Raw genomic sequence first — 19,223 nt, 5'->3', positions numbered from 1 at the left:
CTAAAAGGCCATATATGAAAGACTCACAGTTAATATCATCCTCAATAAGGAAAAACAGAGAGCCTTTCCCCCATGGTCAAGAACAAGACAAGGATGTCCACTCTTACCATTACTATTTAACATAGTATTGGAAGTCTTAGCCTCAGCAGTCACACAACAAAAAGAAATAAAAGGCATCCAAATCAGCAAGGAAGAAGTCAAACTTTCGCTATCTGCAGATGATATGATACTCTATGTAGAAAGCCTGAAAGACTCCAGCAAAAAATTGCTAGAATACAGGAATTTAGCACAGTTGCAGGATATAAAATCAATGTACAGAAATCTGTTGCATTTCTATACACCAATAATGAAACAGCAGAAAAAGAAATCAAGCAATTGATCCCATTTGTAATTGCACCAAAAACAATTGGATACCCAGAAGTAAATCTAATGAAAGAGGTAAAAGATCTATACCCTAAAAGTTATATAATACTTATGAAAGTAATTAAAGAGGATACCAATAAACGGAAAAGCATTCCATGCTCATGAATTAGAAGAACAAACATTATTAAAATATCTATACTACCCAAAGCAATCTAAACATTTAATGTAATCCCCATCAAAATACCACTAGCATTTTTCACAGAGCTAGAACAAATAATCCTAAAATTTGTATGAAAACACACAAGACTCCAAATAGCCAAAGCAATCCTGAAAAAGAAAAACAAACCAGGAGGCATCATGATTCCGGATTTCAGGCTCTTATAAAGCTGTACTCATTAAAACAGTATGGTACTGGCACAAAAACAGACAAGTAGATCAATGGAACAGAACACAAAACCCAGAAATGAACCCACAACTGTAGGGTCAACTAATCTTTAACAAAACAGAAAAAATATCCAGTGGAAAAAAAGACGGTCTCTTCAACAAATGGTCTTCAGGAAACTGGACAGCAACATGCAGAAGAATGAAACTGGACCACTTTCTTACACCATACACAAAAATAAATTCAAAATGGATGAAAGACCTAAATGTGAAACAGCAAACCATCTCTTAGAGAACACAGGCAGTAACTCCTCTGACTGGCTGCAACAACTTTTTACAAGACATGTTGCCAGAGGCAAGGGAAACCAGAACAAAAATGAACTACTGAGACTTCATCAAGATACAAAGCTTCTGCACAGCAAAGGAAACAATCAACAAAACTAAAAGGCAGCCTACAGAATGGGAGAAGATATTTGCAAATGACATATGTGATAAAGGGTTAGTATCCAAAACTTATAAAGAACTTAATAAAACTCAACACCCAAAAAACAAATAATCCAGTTAAGAAGTGGATAGAAGACATGAATACACACTTTTACAAAGAAGACATCCAGATGGCTAACAGACACATGAAAAGATGCTCAACATCACTCACCATCAGGGAAATACAAATCAAAACCACAATGAGTTACCACCTCACGCCTCTCAGAATAGCTAACATTAACAACACAAGAAACAACAGGTGTTGGTGAGGATGCTAAGAATGGGGAACCCTCTTGCACTCTGGTGGGAATGCAAACTGGTGCAGCCACTCTGGAAAACAATATGGACGTTCCTCTAAAAGTTAAAAATAGAACTATCCTACAACCCAGCAATTACACTACTAGCTATTTACCCAAAGGATACAAAGGTACAGATTTGAAGGGTTTCATGCACCTCAATGCTTACAGCAGCATTATCAACAATAGCCAAACTATGGAGACAGCCCTAATGTCCAACGACTGATGAATGGATAAAGATGTAGCATACACACACACACACACACACACAGAAGAGTATTACTCAGCCATCAAAAAGAAAGAAATCTTGCCATCTGCAACAACCTGGATGGAGCTAGAGTGTGTTATGCTAAGCAAAGTCAGTCAGTCAGAGAAAGACAAATACCATATGATTTCACCCATATGTGGAATTTAAGAAACAAAACAGATAAATATATAGGAGGGGGGAAAAAGAGGGAATGAAGCAAACCAGAGACTCTTAAGGATAGAGAACAACCTGAGGATTGAGGGAGGGAGACAGCCAGGGTATGGACTAGATGGGTGACAGGTATTAAGGAGTGCACTTGTTATGATGAGCACTGGGTGTTGTATGTAAGTGATGAATCACTTAATTCTACTCCTGAAACCAATATTGCACTTTATGTTAACTAACTACAATTTAAATAAAAATCTGAGAAGAAAAAATAATAGGGGCGCCTGGGTCGCCCAGTTGGTTGTGATCCCAGGGTCGTGAGATTGAGCCCCACGTCGGGCTCTGTGCTGAGTATGGAGCCTGCTTGAGATATTCGCTCATTCATTCTCTCTCTCTCTCTTCCTTTCCTCCCTCCCTCCCCCCCACCTCTTTCTCCCTGCTCACGCTAATAAAAAAATTTAAAAATCTCAAATATTCACAGAAAAAAGAAAAGCAATGACTATAGCAAGCAACAAAGAACACTACATAATAAAAGGATCAATCCTATGCACCCAACACAGGAACAATTAATAGACACAAGGGGAGAAATTAACAGTAATATAATAATAATAGGGGACTTTGACACCCCACTTACATCAATGGCTAGATCACCCAGGCAGAAAATCAATGAGGAAACAGTACCTTGAACAATAAATTATTAGGAAAAAGCTTCATCAATGAGGTGAAGAACTTGTCCTTCAAAACCTATAAAACACTGATGAAAGAAATTGAAGACAACACAAATGGAAAGATATACCATGTTCATGGATTAGAAGAATGAATGTTGTTAAATGTCCATACTTCCTAAAGCAATCTACAGATTCAGTGCTATCCCTGTCAAAATACTAATAGCATTTTCCACAGAACTGAAACAAATAATCCTAAAATTTGCATGGAATCACAAAAGACTTCAAATAGCCAAAGCAATCTTGAGAAAGAAGAACAAAGCTGGAGATATCATAATTCCAAATTTTAAGATATATTACAAAGCTGTAGTAATCAAAACAATATTGTACTGACATAAATACAGACACATAGTTCAGTGGAACAGGAGAGAGAGCCCAGAAATAAATCCCCACTTAAACAGTCGTTTTATCTATGACAAAAGAGGCAAGAATATAAAATGAGGAAAAGACAGTTGTTTCAAGAAATGGTATTGGGAAAACTGGACAGCTATATGCAAAAGAATGAAACTGGACCACTTTATTACATCATACAGAAAAATAAACAGAATGGATTAAAGACCTAAATGTGAGACCTGAAGCCATAAAAATCTAAAAGAAAACATAAGGAGTAATGTCATGGAATTTGGCTTCAGCGCCATATATATGGATCTGTTTTCTCAGGCAGGGGAAACAAAAGGAAAAATAAATTCTTGGGACTACATCAAAATAAAAAGCTTTTGCACAGTGAAAGAAACCTGTCAACAAAACAAGGTTTTCTCCCTATGAATGGGAGAAGATATCTGCAAATGATACCTCCAATAAGGGGTTAATATGTAAAGAACTCATACAGCTAAACACCAAAAAATGCAAATAATCCAATTAAAAATGAGCAGACTACCTGAGTAGACATTTTTCTAAAGAAGACATACAGATCACAGACAGACACATGAAAAGATATTCAACATCACTAATCATCAGGGAGATACAAATCAAAACCACAATGATACATCACCTCACACCTGTTACAATGTCCAGTACCCAAGAGACAAGAAATAACAAGCGTTGGTGAGGGTTCTGTGGTGAAAACAGAACATTGTGCACTGTTGGTGAGAACGTAAATTGGTGAAGCTACTGTGGAAAACAATATGGTAGTTCCTCAAGAAATTAAAAACAGAAATACCAAATGATCCAGGAATTCCACTACTGGGTATTTACCCACCAAAATGAAAACACTAATTCAAAAGATATATGCCCTTCTATGTTCATTACAGCATTACGTACAATAGCCAAGATATGGAAGCAACTGAAGTGTCCATCAGTGGATGAATAAAGAAGATGTGGCGCGCGCGCGCGCACACACACACACACACACACACACACAGAATGTTACTTGGCCATAAAAAAGAATCAGATATTGCCATGTGAAAAAACCTGGATGGACCCAGAGGATATTATGCTAAGTGAAATAAGTCAGACAGAGAAAGACAAATACCACATGGTTTCACTTTTATTTGGAATCTAAAAAACAAAACAAACAGACTCTTAAGTACAGAGAACAAACTGGCCATTGCTAGAAGGGAGGCGAGTAGAGGGATGGACAAAATAAAGAGGACTGGAAGTACAAACTTCCAGTTGTAAGATAAGTAAGCCATAGAAATGAAAAGTGCAGCAAAGGGAATATCATCAATGATACTGTAATAATGTTGTGTGGTTATTACACTTATGATGAGCAATGAGTAATGCACAGAATTGTGGAATCAATATGTTGTACACTTGAAACTAATTGTCAATTATGTTTCAATAAAACGATTAAGTCTTAAAAGAAAAGTATAATTGGGGCGCCTGGGTGACTCAGTCGGTTAAGTGGGCGACTTCGGCTCGGGTCATGATCTCATGGTTCGTGAGTTCAAGCCCCGTGTCAGGCTCTGTGCTGACAGCTCAGAGCCCGGAGCCTGCTTTGGATTCTATGTGCCCCCCCTCTCTCTGCCCCTTCCCTGCTCGTGCTCTGTGTCTTTCTCTCTCTCTCAAAAATAAACATAAAAATTTAAAAAGAAAAAAAGTAAAGTATAATAAAGATCACAAAAAAAGAAATCTTTCCTATTCACAATAGCATCATAAACAATAAAATACTTAGGAATAAATTTAACCTAGGAGGTGAGAAGTTTTGTACAACAAAAACTATAAGACTTCTGAAAAAAAAATCTAAAAAGACACAAACAAATGGAAAGAGAGCCCGTGTTCATGTATTGGAAGAATTAATATTGTTAAAAAGTCTATACAACTCAGAACTATCTGCAGATTCCACAGAATCCCCATCAAATACTAATAGCATTCTTCACAGAAACAGAAAAAAAAAAACAAAACTGTAAAGTTTGTACAGAACCACAAAAGACTCCAAATAGCTAATGAACAAAACTAGAGGTATTGCACTTCCTGATTTCAACTATACTACCAAACTACAGTATTAAAAACAGTATGTTACTGGCACAAAACAGATACACTGACAAACAGAATGGAGAGCCCAAAATTAACCTTTGCTTATACATTTAACACTATACATTTAAACTGACATTTGACAAGGTGGCTAATAGCACCAAATGGGGAAGAGACAGTCTCTTCAACAAATGTTGAGAAAACTGGATAAACAGATGCAGAACAATGAAACTGGACACCTATCTTACACCACTCACAAAAATTCACACAAAATAGATTACAGACTTGACCTTAAGAACTGATACTATAAAACTCCTCCTAGGGAAGAAGCTCCTTGAGACTGGTTTTGGCAATGAGTTTTGGATATGACACCAAACAACAAAAGCAAAAATCAACAGAAGGGATTACATCAAACTTAACGAATAACATGGGTGTCTGGGTGGCTGAGTCAGTTAAACGTCTAACTCTTGATATTGGCTCAGGTCACGATCTCACGGTTCATGAGTTTGAGCCCTGCATCAGGCTCTGCACTGACAGTGTGGAGCCTGCTTGGGATTCTGTCTCCCTTTCTCTCTGCCCCTCCTTTGCTTGCTCTCAATCTTTATCCCAAAATAAGTAAAAAAAAACTTTTGAACAACAACAACAACAACATAACAATACAAAAGGCAACCATTTCCCAAAAAATGGAAGAAAATTTTTGCAAACCGTACATCAGATGAAGGGTTAATATCCAAAATATATAGAGAATTCATACAACTCAATAGGAGAAAAACAACCTGATTTAAAACTGGGAAGAATAACTAAATGGACATTTTTCCAAAGAAGACATACAGATTGCCACCAGGTATATGAAAAGATGCTCAACATCACTAATCATCAGGGAAATGCAAAAGAAACAGCAGTGAGATATCGCCTCACAGCTGTTGGAACAGCCATCGTCAAGAAGACAAGAGTTACAAGCGCTAGCAAGGATGTGGAAAGAAGGGAAGCCTTGTGCACCGTCGGTAGGAATGGAAAGCGGTCCAGGCACTACGGACACAGATGGAGGTTCCCCAAAAAATTAAAATTAGAACTACCATAGGATTCAGACTTCTATGTATTTACCTGAAGAAAAACACTAACTTGAAAAGACATCTGCACCCCATGTTCGCTGCAGCACTATTTACAACAGCCAAATATGGACACAACTGAGGTGCCCTTCAGTAGAGGAATGGATTAAAAAATGTGGGGTATACAGACACACGCTGGAGTATTAGCCACGAGAAAGGAGGACATCCTGCCATTTGCCACATGGATGGACCTTGAACACATTATACTAAGTGAGGCAAGCCAAAGGCAAATACTGTATGATACCACTTTTACGTGGAATTTTAAAAAGCCAAACTTGTAAAAATAGAGAATAAAATGGTGGCTATCAACGGATGGGGTTGGGGACACAAGACAGACGCTCTGAAGGGTACACACTTAAGACATCGTAGTAAATAAGTCCTAGGGATCTAACACACAGTACACTGACTACAGACAATAATATTGTATTACAAACATCAGACACCCTAAGACACTAGAGTTTAATTATTCTAAGTACTATAAAGAAAGGATAATTATGTAATATGACAGAGATGCTAATTATTGCCATAATGGTAATCATATTCCCATATACAAATGCATCAAATTATACACATGGTGTTACATGCTCTAAGTTTACATAATATTATACGTCAAATACATTTCAATAGAAAAAAAATGAACAGAATTCTTGGAATTGTAAAAATGAAACAGCAGTAGAAAATGTAAAGTAATTTGACATTAAATTGATAATGTCTTTTTTGTGTGACAACTGTAATATCCATGTATTAAATATGCTCTTCTAGACACTTAACTAAAAAACATGGCTTGGAGACAACATAAATTAGAAAAAGTAATACTGAAAAACATGGTGAAATCGACATTCTTACCTATACATTTTTCCCTGATTAAATTAGGATTTCTTTGGAGGTTGATTTTTTTTTTTTACCACAATGCTAGTTTAATCTATTTTTTAATTAGTAGTGAAAGTGTAATATTAACGCACAAAACCCACTTATTTGTCACTAATAGTGGTGAGCAATGTCATAGCTGTGTTTCTAGAATGCTCCAGAGCACTAAAGTTTAATCGTATTTCAGTAGATGTTACTGGATTTAACCTTTCCATTTCTTATTTTTATTTTTTTACATTGGCATACTGCTTAGCCTTTTTTTTTTTTTTTAATGTTTATTTATTTATTTTGAGAGAGACGGAGAGAGAGAATCCCAAGCAGGCTCCATGCTGCCAAGCGCAGAGTCTGAGGCAGGGCTCCAACTCATGAACCCTGCAATCATGACCTGAGCTGAAACCAAGAGTGGACGCTTAACCGACTGAGTCACTCAGGTGCCCCCCCACTTAGTCTTTTGAAAATACATCTTAACAGGATGTTTGTACTACGATAGGGGGATGAGGGATAGTAGAATTTGTTTAAAGTAAAAGTATGATGTTGAATCCACAACTACACATAATAAAGGGACACGTATGGGCAATTGATGTCTTGCTCTCCTTAACCTTTATGAAGACTAACTCGTTAACTGGGTGCTCAGTAGCTGACATCCTGACCAGGTGTTATCGATATTGTACAGGTGAAGAAACAGATCGAGAGGATTAATGACTTGCTCAAGGACCCCAACAGCATAAATGGTGGAGATCATATTTAAACCCAAGCCTGAGCCTGGCATCAAAGCGCTTAACCAGTTTGTTAATGGCTGTGTCTCATCTTTAAAGTTTAAATAAAAATTCCTTAGCCCTAGATACTTTTAGATGAAAATTTTATTTTGTTTGAAGTTCTATGCCCATTGTGGAGTCTGAACTCAGGACCCCAAGATCAAGAGTTGCATGCTCTACCAACTAAGCCAGGTACCCCTTAGTTGATAATTTTTGATGTTTTGCAAAACAGGAAAGTTTTGTACTTTCTTACTGATTTCTATGACTTTAAATATAGCCTTTGGGTACTTTGGGCCTCATATCTTCTCCTAATCTGACATTTTTTCCATTTTGGTTATGGTGATTTTATTTTTATTTGAATTCAAATTAGTTACCATATAGTGTAGTATTGGTTTCAGGAATATAATTTAGTGATTCATCACTTATGTACAACAACCAGTGCTCATCATAAGCGCCCTCCTTAATGCCCATCATCCATTAGCCCATCCATCCCCCACCTTCCTTCCAGCAACCCTCAGTTTTTTCTCTATAGTTAAGAGTCTCTTATGGTTTGCCTCCCTCTCTGTTTTTATCTTTTCCTTCCCTTACCCTATGTTCTTCTGTTTTGTTCCTTAAATTCCACATACGAGTGAAATCATACAATATTTGTCTTTCTCTGTTTGACTTATTTCACTTAGCATAATACATTCTAGTTCCATCCATGTTGTTGCATATGGCAAAATTTCATTCTTTTTGATCGCCAAGTAATATTCCACTGTGTGTGTGTGTGTGGATCTTCTATATACCAAATCTTCTTTATCCATTCTTCAGTTGATGGACATTTAGGCTCTTTCCATAATCTGGCTATTCTTGATAGTGCTACTGTAAACATTGGGATGCATGTGCCCCTTCAAATCAATTCAGCAAAGTCACAGTATATAAAATCAACACACAGAAATCTGTTGCATTTCTATGCATCAATAATGAAGTAGCAGAAAGAGAAATCAAGGAATCAGTCCCATTTACAACTGTAACAAAAACCTTAAGATACCCAGGAATAAACCTAACCAAAGAGGTAAAAAAAAAAAAAATCTGTACACTGAAAAGTATAGAATGCTTATGAAAGAAACTGAAGAGGACACAAAGACATGAAAAAGCATTCCATGTTCACAGACTGGAAGAATATTGTTAAAATGTGTATACTACCCAAAACAATCTACACATTCAGTGCAACCCATATCAAAATAACACCAGCATTTTTCAGAGCGCTAGAACAAACAATTCTACAACTTGTATGGAACCAGAAAAGACCCCGATTAGCCAAAGTAATGTTGCAAAACAAAACCAAAGCTGGAGGCATTATAAATCTGAACTTCAAGCTGTATTACAAAGCTGTAGTCATCAAGACAGTATGGTACTGTCACAAAAACAGACACATAGATCAACGGAACAGAGTAGAGAACACAGAAATGGACCCACAAATATGTGGCCAACTTATCTTCAACAAAGCAGGGAAGAATATCTAATGGAAAAAAGACAATCTCTTCAGCAAATGGTGCTAGGAAAACTGGACAGCGACATGCAATATGATGAAACTGGACAACTCTCTTACACCATACACAAAAATAAGTTCAAAATAGATAAAAGACCTACCGTGAGACAGGAAACCATCAAAATCCTAGAGGAGAAAACAGGCAGCAACCTCTTTAACCTCAGCCGCAGCAACTTCTAAACAGTCATGTCTCCAAAGTCAAGGGAAACAAAAGCAAAAATGAACTACTGGGACCTCATCAAGGTGTTTTTAAAAATAAAGTTAATTTTTGGGAATGCAAGCTGGTGCAGCCACTCCGGAAAACGGTACGGAGGTTCCTCAAAAAACTAAAAATAGAACTACCCTACGACCCAGCAATTGCACTACTAGGCATTTATCCAAGGGACACAGGTGTACTGTTTTGAAGGAACACACACACACACACACACACACACACACACACACACACACACACACACCCATGTTTACAGCAGCACTATCAACAATAGCCAAAGTATGGAAAGAGCCCAAATGTCCATCGATGGATGAATAGATAAATAAGATGTGGTGTATACATACAATGGAGTATTACTCGGCAATCAAAAAGAATGAAATCTTGCCATTTGCAACTACATGGATGTAACTAGAGGGTATCATGCTAAGCAAAATTAGAGAAAGACAAATATATGACTTCACTCATATCAGGACTTTAAGAGACAAAACAGATGAACATAAGGGAAGGGAAACAAAAGTAATATAAAAACAGGGAGGAGGACAAAACAAAAGAGACTCATAAATATGGAGAACAAACTGAGGGTTACTGGAGGGGTTGTGGGAGGGGGGATGGGCTAAATGGGTAAGGGGCACTAAGGAATCTACTCCTGAAATCATTGTTGCACTATATGCTAACTAATTTGGATGTAAATTTAAAAAAATAAAAATAAAGTTAATTTTTAGAATTATTTCAGTTTTATCAAAATATTTTGAGCATAGAGAGTTCCATATACCTCAGGCCAGTTTCTCCTACTTTTAACATATCAATATATTTGTTACAATTAGTAAACCAATACTGATATACTGTTATTAACTAAAGTCCATATTTTATTTAGAATTCTTTAGTTTTTATCTAATGACTTTTGTCTTTCCCAGGATCCCATCTAGGAAACCGTATCACATTTAGTCATTGTGTTCCCTCAGGCTCTTAAGTATGATAGTTTTTCAGACGTTTGGTTATGGTTTCTCTGGCTTATACTTTTCAATTTTAATGTAATCAAATATATGAATCTTCTCCTTTATGTTCTGTGCTTTAAGAAACCTTTCATATACACTTAATAATAATAAACTCCCATTTTCCTCTAAAATTTTAGACTTTTCCTTTTCATATTATGTATGATAAGGACAAAATTAAAAACATTGTTTCCCCATTTCCGTGTGGATAGAAAACCAATTGTCCCAGTACTATGTTTTTTGAAAAGGTACTCTTCCCTCTGTCCACCCCCTCCCTATCTATAAAGCCGTACCTCTGACTTACCAAGGTCCCATATGTATGAGAGTGGATTTTTGGATTCTCTGTTATATTGGTCTATTTATCTATTTGTTATGTCAGTAACACAGTTTTAATTCATCCAGCATGTATTTATTGGAGTGTCTCCTATGTGCCAGACACTGTTTTAGGCATAAGAAATGCAGTGGCAAACCAAAGTCTGTGTCCTGCATGGAATTTACATGTAAGTAAAGCCTGTTATATTTTAGAAAACTGTCTTCATTATTATTGGTCCTTGATCCTTCCATGAAAATTTAAGGTCAACTTGTCAAATTTCACCAAAACCCCTAATGGAATATTGATTGAAATTACACAATTTGGAGAGAATTACCCATTTTAAAATCTTTCCATCTGTGAATATGGTATATCACTCCATTTAGGTTGCCTTTGATGTTCCATAAAGTTTTCTAATTTTTAAGGGGTGCCTGAGTGGCTCAGTCAGTGGGCATCCGACTCTTGACTTTGGCTCAGGTCACGATCTCATGGTTGGTGAGACTGAGCTCAGCACTGGGCTCTGTGCTGAGGGTGCAGAGCCTAGTTGGGATATTCATTCTCTCTCTCTCTCTCTCTCTCTCTCTCTCTCTCTGCTCTTCCCCTCTCACACTTGGTCTCTCTCAAAATAAATAAATAAACTTAAGAAAATTTTAAATAATGGTCATGCATATCTTATTAGATTTACTCCTAGAAACAAAATGATTTTTGTTGCTGTTGCATAAGGTGTATTTTTTTAATACTACATTTTGTAATTGACTTTGGAAGATCACAGAAATGCTGCTATCTTTTGTGTATTAATCTTGAATCTAGCTACCTTACTGAACTACTTATTATGTTGTTTTGCCTATGGATAAATAAATGGATAATCATATTACCTATGAATAAAGAGAGTTTATAACTCTCCAATTTAATAATCTTTTCCTTTCTTGTCTTATGGAGATAGCTAAACTCTAAAACAGTAATTGAAGCAGAAGTAGAGAAAGGAGATATCCTTATTTGTGCCTGATTTTAAAGAGTAGGTTTTAAAGTTTCACCATTAGGTATGATGTTTGTGGGGCATCTTGGGTGGCTCAGTTGATTGAGCATCCGACTTCAGCTCAGGTCATGATCTCACAGTTTAGGAGTTTGAGCCCTGAGTCAGGCTCTCTGCTGTCAACACACAGCCCGCTTCAGATCCTCTGATTCCCTCTCTCTGCTCCTTCCCCACTTGTGCTCTCTCTCTTAGTCTCTCAAAGGAAAAGAAAAGCAAAAAAAAAGTATGATGTTTCCCATAGATTTTTAGTAGATACCTTACCAGGCTGAGGAAGTTACCTTCTCTTCCAATTTTCTAAGAGTCAACATGAATAGTTACTTAATTTTATCAAGTGGTTTTTTTGAATCTATAAGAATTTCATATAGATCTTCCTCTTTAACTGGTTAATGAATTATTTTTAATAGATTTTATGTGGAGCTATCCTGTTTAGTCACGATATACCATATTTTCATACACAGTACTGCACTCAGTTCATTAATCCTTAATTTTTTTCCAGCTTTACTGACATAATTGACATTCACATTTTATTTTGGATTTTTGTGTTTACATTTACAGGTGAGAAGAACTTATAATTTACCTTTTTTATACTCTAACATTCAGGTTTTGCTGCCACAATTATAAAACAATTAGGGGATACAAAATATTGATTTAAAAGACTTCTAATTAATATAGTTCAACAGAGTGATATTTTGTTTTACTTTGTGTTGATGTGTCATATTTACGAGATCAGTTGTTTTTGTTTTTGTTTTTTTTTGAAGTACACTGGAGATGGGGTGGAGGGGTGGGGTGTGACTGTGTTTTGGACTGATCCATTCTGACTTTGGAAAGGTTTGAATTTTTCTTTTTTGTTTGAATTTTTCAATAGCTTTAAAATGTATTCCTTTTCCACCCAAATTCCACTATAAGTGCTTCTCAGATTTGGATGAAAACTCATAATAACTTTTATTTTCAGAAAGCTTGATATTTTTTAAGCTCTTTTAAAAGTTTGGGATATTAAGATATGTTCATATTTGTGACTAAGAATGATCCAAGTGGGTCCCTAAACTGAAGGATTCCCTTTTAAAAAATTTTTTTTAATATTTATTTTTGAGAGAGAGAGACATCACAAGCAGGGAAGGGCTGAGAGTGAGGGAGGGAGACACAGAATCCAAAGCAAGCTCCAGGCTCTCAGCTGTCAGCACTGAACCCAACATGGGGCTCGAATTCAGGAACCGCGAAATCATGATCTGAGCCGAAGTTGCACGCTTAACTGAGCCACCCAGGTGCCCCCTAAACTGGGGGATTCCAATGGAGATGTTTGGTCAGGGATGATTATGAAATAATGACATTGACTACACCACCTTTCTAGGAAACTACGTGAATTCCGAGAGGGAAATAGTTGATCGAAAATGTAAAGATAATCATTTTTGATAGGAGGAATTACATTTAGGTTTCATATCATGTAGTAAAACAGTATGTACACATTTTAGACAATTCAAAATATCGAAAATTTAAAAAATATCAAAAATAAAGAAGTTAAGATCCTGATGAAAAGAAATGAAAGATGGCACAAATAAATAGATATTTTGGGGGCACTTGGGTGGCTCAGTAGATTGAGTGCCTGATTCTTGATTTCAGCTTGGGTCATGGTCCCAGGGTCATGGATCGAGCCCATCAGGCTCCATGCTGAGCATGGAGTCTGCTTGGGTCAGTCTCTCTCTCTCTCAAAATAAAAAAAGAAAAGAAGGATATTTTGTGGTCATGAATCAGAAGAATTGTTAAACTGTTAAATTCATATTATCAAAATGTGCATACTACTCAAAGCAATCTCCAGATTCAAAGCAATCTCCATTGAAATTCCAATGGCATTTTTCACAGAGATAGAACAATCCCCAAATTCGTATGGAACTACAACAGACCCTGAATCACCAAAGCAATCTTGAGAAAGAATAAAGCTGGAGACTTCATGCTCCCTGATTTCAAACCATAAAACTACAGTTACCAAACAGACGTTGACATTAAAACAGGCACACAGATCAATGGTACAGAAATAAAGCCATTCATATATGCTCAATTAATTTATGACAACAGAATATACACTCAGGAAAGGACAGTCTCCTTAATGAATGGTGTTGGGAAAACTGGACAGCCACATGCAAAAGAATGAAAATGGACCACTAGCTTAAACTTTACACAAAAATTAATTCAAAATGGGTTAAAGACTTGCCTGCAACATAAAACTCCTAGAAGAAAACATAGGCAGTAAACTACCTGACACTGATCTTGGCAATGATTTTTTTGCATCTGACTCCAAAAGCCAAGGCAAAAAAGCTAAAGTAAACAAGTGGGACTACATCAAACTAAAAACTTCTGCACAGCAAAGGAAATCATCAACAAACTGAAAAGGCAACCTACTGAATAGGAGAAAAATTTATAGTGATGCCTGGATGGCTCGGTCGGTTAAGCGTCCAACTTCAGCTCAAGTCATGATCTCGTGGTGAGTTCTAGCCCTGTGTTGGGCCCTGCGCTGACAGCTCAGAGCCTGGAGCCTGCTTCGGATGCTGTGTCTCCCCCTCTCTCTGCCCCTGCCCCGCTCGTACTCTGGTTCTCTCTTTCTCAAAAACAAATAAACATTGAACTCATACAACTCCGTATAAAGAAAAATCCCATAAAAATAGGCAAAAGATCTGAATAGACATTTTTCAAAGGCATGCGATGGCCAAAAAAGCACATGAAAAGATACTCAACAATACCAATCATCGGGGAAATGCAAATTAAAACCACAGTAAGATATCGCCTCACACCTGTTAGAATGGCTATCATCAACAAGACAAGAATACTAAGTGGTCATAAGGATGTGAAGAAAAGGGAACATCTGTGCACAATCGGTGGGACTATAAATTGGTGCAAGCACCTTGGAAAACAGCATAGAGGTCCCCCCCCACCCCCAGATTAAAAGTATTACTACCATAGAATCCAGCAATTCCACTCTTGGGTACTTATCAGAAGACAACAAAAACACTAATTCCAAAAGATATATTCATCCCTGTGTTCATAGCAGCATTATTTACAATAGCCAAGACATGGAAACAACCAAAAACCAAAGTGAACGGATAAAGTAAATGTCACCCACAGAGGAATATTACTCACCTGTAAAAAAGTATAACATCTTGCCATCTGAGACAAATGGGTGGGCCTTGAGGGCATTATACTGTGTAAAATAAGTCAGAGAAAGACTACTGTATGATCTCACTTATATGTGGGATCCCACAACAAACAAAAATAAACAAACCAAACTCATATATCCAGAGAACAGATTGATGGTTGCCAGAGGGAGGGATGGAATGGGTGAAAGGGGTCAAAAGTTACAAACCTTCAGTTGTAAGTCACTAGATGTAATGTACAACGTGGTGACTATCGTTATTAATATATTATTTCCTCCTTAAAAGTTGCTAAGAGTAGACCTTAAAAGTGGTAACTGTGTATGGTGATGGATGTTAACTATTAACTAGACTTCCTGTTATCATCTTGCAACATATACAAATATCAATTATGGTATACACCTGAAATAAAAATGTTATGTCAATTATACCTCAAAAAAAATTTAAACTAAATATAGAATCCAATACCAATTTTATTAAGCTTCAAAAGATACACGATGGCAATTCAGCACCCACACAGGCAGCAGGTGCATCAAGATGTCTTGAACATTTTAAGGGCAAGTTTTAGACAATTTCCACCCTAACACAGGATAGGATGCCTGAGTTATAAAAAAAAAAAAAAAAAAGAAAAAGAAAAGAAAAGAAAAAAAGAGAAAGAAAAAGAAATTGAAGTGGAAAGTTTCCCTAAATTCTTAACAGATCTGTACTTAAAATAATAGTTGCTTACCTCTTAGGCTGTGTCGGGATTAAATGAATCCTTGTAGAGTGTGGCTCAATCCCTGGGATATAGGCGCTCAAATGCTACTGCTCTCCGAACAAGCTTCTCTCTTCCTCTTAAATCACTTATTTTATCCGAGACGCTGCGCTAAGCAAGCGAGCCCTCCGGGCTGAAATTTAGCTCCTGCGCTCCAAGTGGTCACAGCCAGCTGATGGAGGCTGCCGACGTCATTAAATGCCTAAATACTGTTACATGGGATACAGTACGTGGGAGTGACGTCCATTTACCTAGATAACTTTTTCCTACAAATATTTTTACTGTTCATAGCCCTGAGTTTCAGCTGAACCAAGAGAAGACGCCACTACAAGCGCGGACCCACCAACTTTTCGAACTCGCTAACAAGCCAGTCACGCTTTGTGCGCAGGCGCCCTGGTGGTCATCGCAGGAGCTTCTCGCTCCGCCTCTTCCGCCAGGCGCGGGCGCCGATTGGTCCGCGTGACCAGTATAAGATACCGTGCGCAGGCGCGGGACTCCCTTTCCTCAGCTGCCGCTAAGGTGCTCGGTTCTTCCGAGGAAGCTAAGGCCGCGTTGGGGTGAGCCTCTCACTTCACCCGGCGACTAGCACCGCGCTCGGCAGCGTCCGCTCAGCACTCGCCCGCATCATGGCCTCCGTCTCGGAGCTCGCCTGCATCTACTCGGCCCTCATCCTGCACGACGACGAGGTGACGGTCACGGTGAGTGCGGGCCTGGGCCGGCGGCGGGGTGTGCTTGCGGGCAGCCTTTTCCCCTCTACGTGCCAGGCGTCTCTGCCAAGCCCTTCCGGCCGGAGCCGCGGCCGTCAGCACCCCGGCGGCGGGGCGGACGCTCGGTAGCGGGCGGGCCCGCGTGCCCGGCCGCCGGGGACCTCGGCCACGTGCTGGCCCCCGAGGGACTGGATTTCACTTGGGCTGCGCGCTCCGGCCTTGGGAAGCTTTCTTTAGCGAAGCTTTCTCGGCGTGGGGGCATCCTCACCTGCACCGAGGGCACTTTATCCTTGTTTGGTGGGATGGCCTTGAATTCCTGCGGTCCTCTTAGTAGGCCTTGTTGGGCCAGCACATAAGCTTGCTCCACCCCGCGGCCTGACTCGTAACTTAAAATAGCTGCGTGACTTAGGCAGGTCCCGGCCTGTGAAATGGCAGCCAGGTGCCTGGCACACGGGAGCAGGATGCATTTCTTTTGCTCGTGATAATCTTAAGAGTGTAAGACTTGTGTTAGACATGATGGGTTTAGATAAGCATACATGAAATACGGATGGAATATTTGAAGTGGTTACGCACGGTTTTGTACGCACGTTTTGAGTGATTTTACTTTCAATCGCAGTATTTTGGAGACATTTAGGAAAGTTACACTTCCTGATGGATTTTTCTGTTTTACTTTTTTTAGGAGGATAAGATCAACGCCCTCATTAAAGCAGCGGGTGTAAATGTTGAGCCTTTCTGGCCGGGCTTGTTTGCAAAGGTAAGGTGATGGCCTCAAAGTGACTTCGAGAAGCAGACTTGTGGAAGGTGAACTGATTACCTTCCACAACTCACGTATTCATAGGACATGAAAAATGCTGGAAGATGCCGTATTCCACTGGATCTTTTTGAAGTGACAACTTCTTCATAGTTCCACATTTAGTGTCTAATTAAAGTTTGTCTTGCCTTTTCTTTCTTGATCTCAGTCTGGTTTCTCTTTCCTTCTGTTCTGAAACCATGGCCAAAAACTACACGAGATACCAGCCAGATGACTGCTTAAAAGGGTCACTCAGGAGATAATACCACCCACACTGCTTCAAGCAGATCCTTCCAGCATGATCCGGTTTCGTGGAAATTGGGCTTGGTGGCCTTTCATTGACCATTTACTGTTTGTTAGGATATAAAGAATGATGAAGACAGGATTCCTACCCCCAGGAACTTGGCACTGGCTACCTTCCATTGTATATGTTACTTAATCTCTGGCAAGAGGCTATTAGCTTCTATCTCTTCAGGTTATGTCCTCCAAAGAGTTTTGAAGGATTGAAAGCATTAGGCTTTTAAGAAAGGTACTCCTCTTTAATAAAAAGTCCCTGGACTAGCGCTCTGAAAAATTGAAATCAGTGTTGAGAGGAGACCTGGAACTATGGAAAGAATCCTGGTTTGGGTGTTTAAGGAAGCCAGCATTTTGGGACCAGTTTTCTCATCTATTGAAGGAATTCAGTTACTCTATCTTGTTACTTAAGGTACCGCATTGCAATTGTAACATTCAAAGCTTGAGTCATTTTTTTGTGACTAATTTTTAATATGCGTGGCCCTATCTAAAGTAAGTCTAAGGGAATCTCAGTGGCAGACAAAAGGTCACTGTCAGACTGCAGCAAAGGAGAAGGGAAGAGCAATATAGTGTTGGGAAATTATTGCTGTAAGTTGAAATGGGGTACCTTTTGTGGGGTAGGTGCTATAACAAAAGGACAGAACTGAGTGTCACCTGTATGTGTACTGTGTTACAGGCCCTGGCCAACGTCAACATCGGGAGCCTCATCTGCAATGTAGGAGCTGGTGGACCCGCTCCAGCAGCCGGTGCTGCACCAGCAGGCGGTCCTGCTCCTTCCACCACTGCTGCCCCAGGTAGAAAACTTTTTTTGGGGGGGGGGGTATGGGAGGGAGGAGTGTGGAGATGAAGAGCTATCTTGCCTACAATATACTTAAAAAAATTTTTTTTTTTAATGTTTATTTTTGAGAGAGAGAGAGAGACAGAACATGAGTGGGAGGGGAGGCACAGAGGGAGGGAGACACAGAATCTGAAGCAGGCTCCAGGCTCTGAGTTGTCAGCACAGAGCCCAATGTGGGGCTCGAACTCACAAACCACGAGATAGTGACCTGAGCTGAAGTCAGAGGCTCGACCACAACTGAGTCACCCAGGTGCCCCACCTATAATACTTTTTAGTTTGCTAACAGTCGATGATGTATAGAAATCCTAAACCCAGGGGAATAGTTGGGAGGAAGCCTAGGGTATTTTTGACCATGTAAGCTGAAGGGCCTGGGGGTCTTTGGAGTGTAAAATATTGAGGTGTGTGATCGACTGTTTTTGTTTTTTAGCTGAGGAGAAGAAAGTGGAAGCAAAGAAAGAAGAATCAGAGGAGTCTGATGATGACATGGGCTTTGGTCTTTTTGACTAAATCTCTTCTGTAATCTGTTCAATAAAAAGCTGAACTCTTTGTTGCTGTTGGTTCTGCCAGTTGTTTGGGGATGTGCTTTGTTGGGATGATCAGCCTTCTGGTATGACACCAGCTGGGTGTTTACCCCGGCTAGCATCTCGTGGTGGGAAATAGCACACAAGCTGGGTGCTGTACCAAAAATGCATCTAGTATTGTTGCACCGAGAACTGTGTGGGGAGGTGGGAGAAGACAAGATCGGAGCAGATGCCTTGTCGGGGCCACATGTGTTAGTTCATGATTACAGGGTTTGTCCCCTTGATGGGAAGAAGAG

The 19,223-nt window shown here is 39.0% G+C and overlaps 1 protein-coding gene and 1 long non-coding RNA gene across 10 annotated transcripts in view; one reads left to right on the top strand and one right to left on the bottom strand.

Moving 5' to 3' along the window:
- Positions 1-16,278, bottom strand: part of LOC115515738 — an 80,020-nt gene extending 63,742 nt beyond the window's left edge. For 8 of the 9 annotated variants that reach the window (XR_004343767.1, XR_004343765.1, XR_004343768.1 and 5 more), the window contains exons 1-2: positions 15,751-16,278; positions 15,013-15,073 (exon numbers count right to left, since the gene is read on the bottom strand). This is a non-coding gene — a long non-coding RNA (uncharacterized LOC115515738). The remainder of the gene's footprint in view (positions 1-15,012; positions 15,074-15,750) is intronic. The other variant, XR_004343771.1, reaches the window with a different exon arrangement.
- Position 16,279: 1 nt separating this feature from the next.
- RPLP1 (ribosomal protein lateral stalk subunit P1) lies at positions 16,280-18,952 on the top strand. The gene is made up of 4 exons (XM_030317829.2): positions 16,280-16,475; positions 17,164-17,238; positions 18,245-18,362; positions 18,834-18,952. Exons 1-4 carry the CDS (start codon positions 16,404-16,406, stop codon positions 18,911-18,913), a joined length of 345 nt encoding a protein of 114 aa, XP_030173689.1. The 5' UTR covers positions 16,280-16,403; the 3' UTR covers positions 18,914-18,952.
- Positions 18,953-19,223: the final 271 nt, after the last annotated feature.

Source organism: Lynx canadensis, chromosome B3 (assembly GCF_007474595.2).
Source record: "Lynx canadensis isolate LIC74 chromosome B3, mLynCan4.pri.v2, whole genome shotgun sequence".
NCBI classification, from domain to species: Eukaryota; Metazoa; Chordata; class Mammalia; order Carnivora; family Felidae; genus Lynx; species Lynx canadensis.
The sequence above is the reverse complement of the archived record's forward strand: the minus strand, read 5'-3'. Positions and strand labels throughout refer to the sequence as shown.

Bases quoted from the DNA above. Each gene is read 5' to 3' on its own strand.
- RPLP1 (XM_030317829.2), top strand. From the start codon at position 16,404: ATGGCCTCCGTCTCGGAGCTCGCCTGCATCTACTCGGCCCTCATCCTG. The intron at 16,476-17,163 runs GTGAGTGCGGGC...TACTTTTTTTAG, and splicing joins ACGACGAGGTGACGGTCACG to GAGGATAAGATCAACGCCCT. The intron at 18,363-18,833 runs GTAGAAAACTTT...TTTGTTTTTTAG, and splicing joins TTCCACCACTGCTGCCCCAG to CTGAGGAGAAGAAAGTGGAA.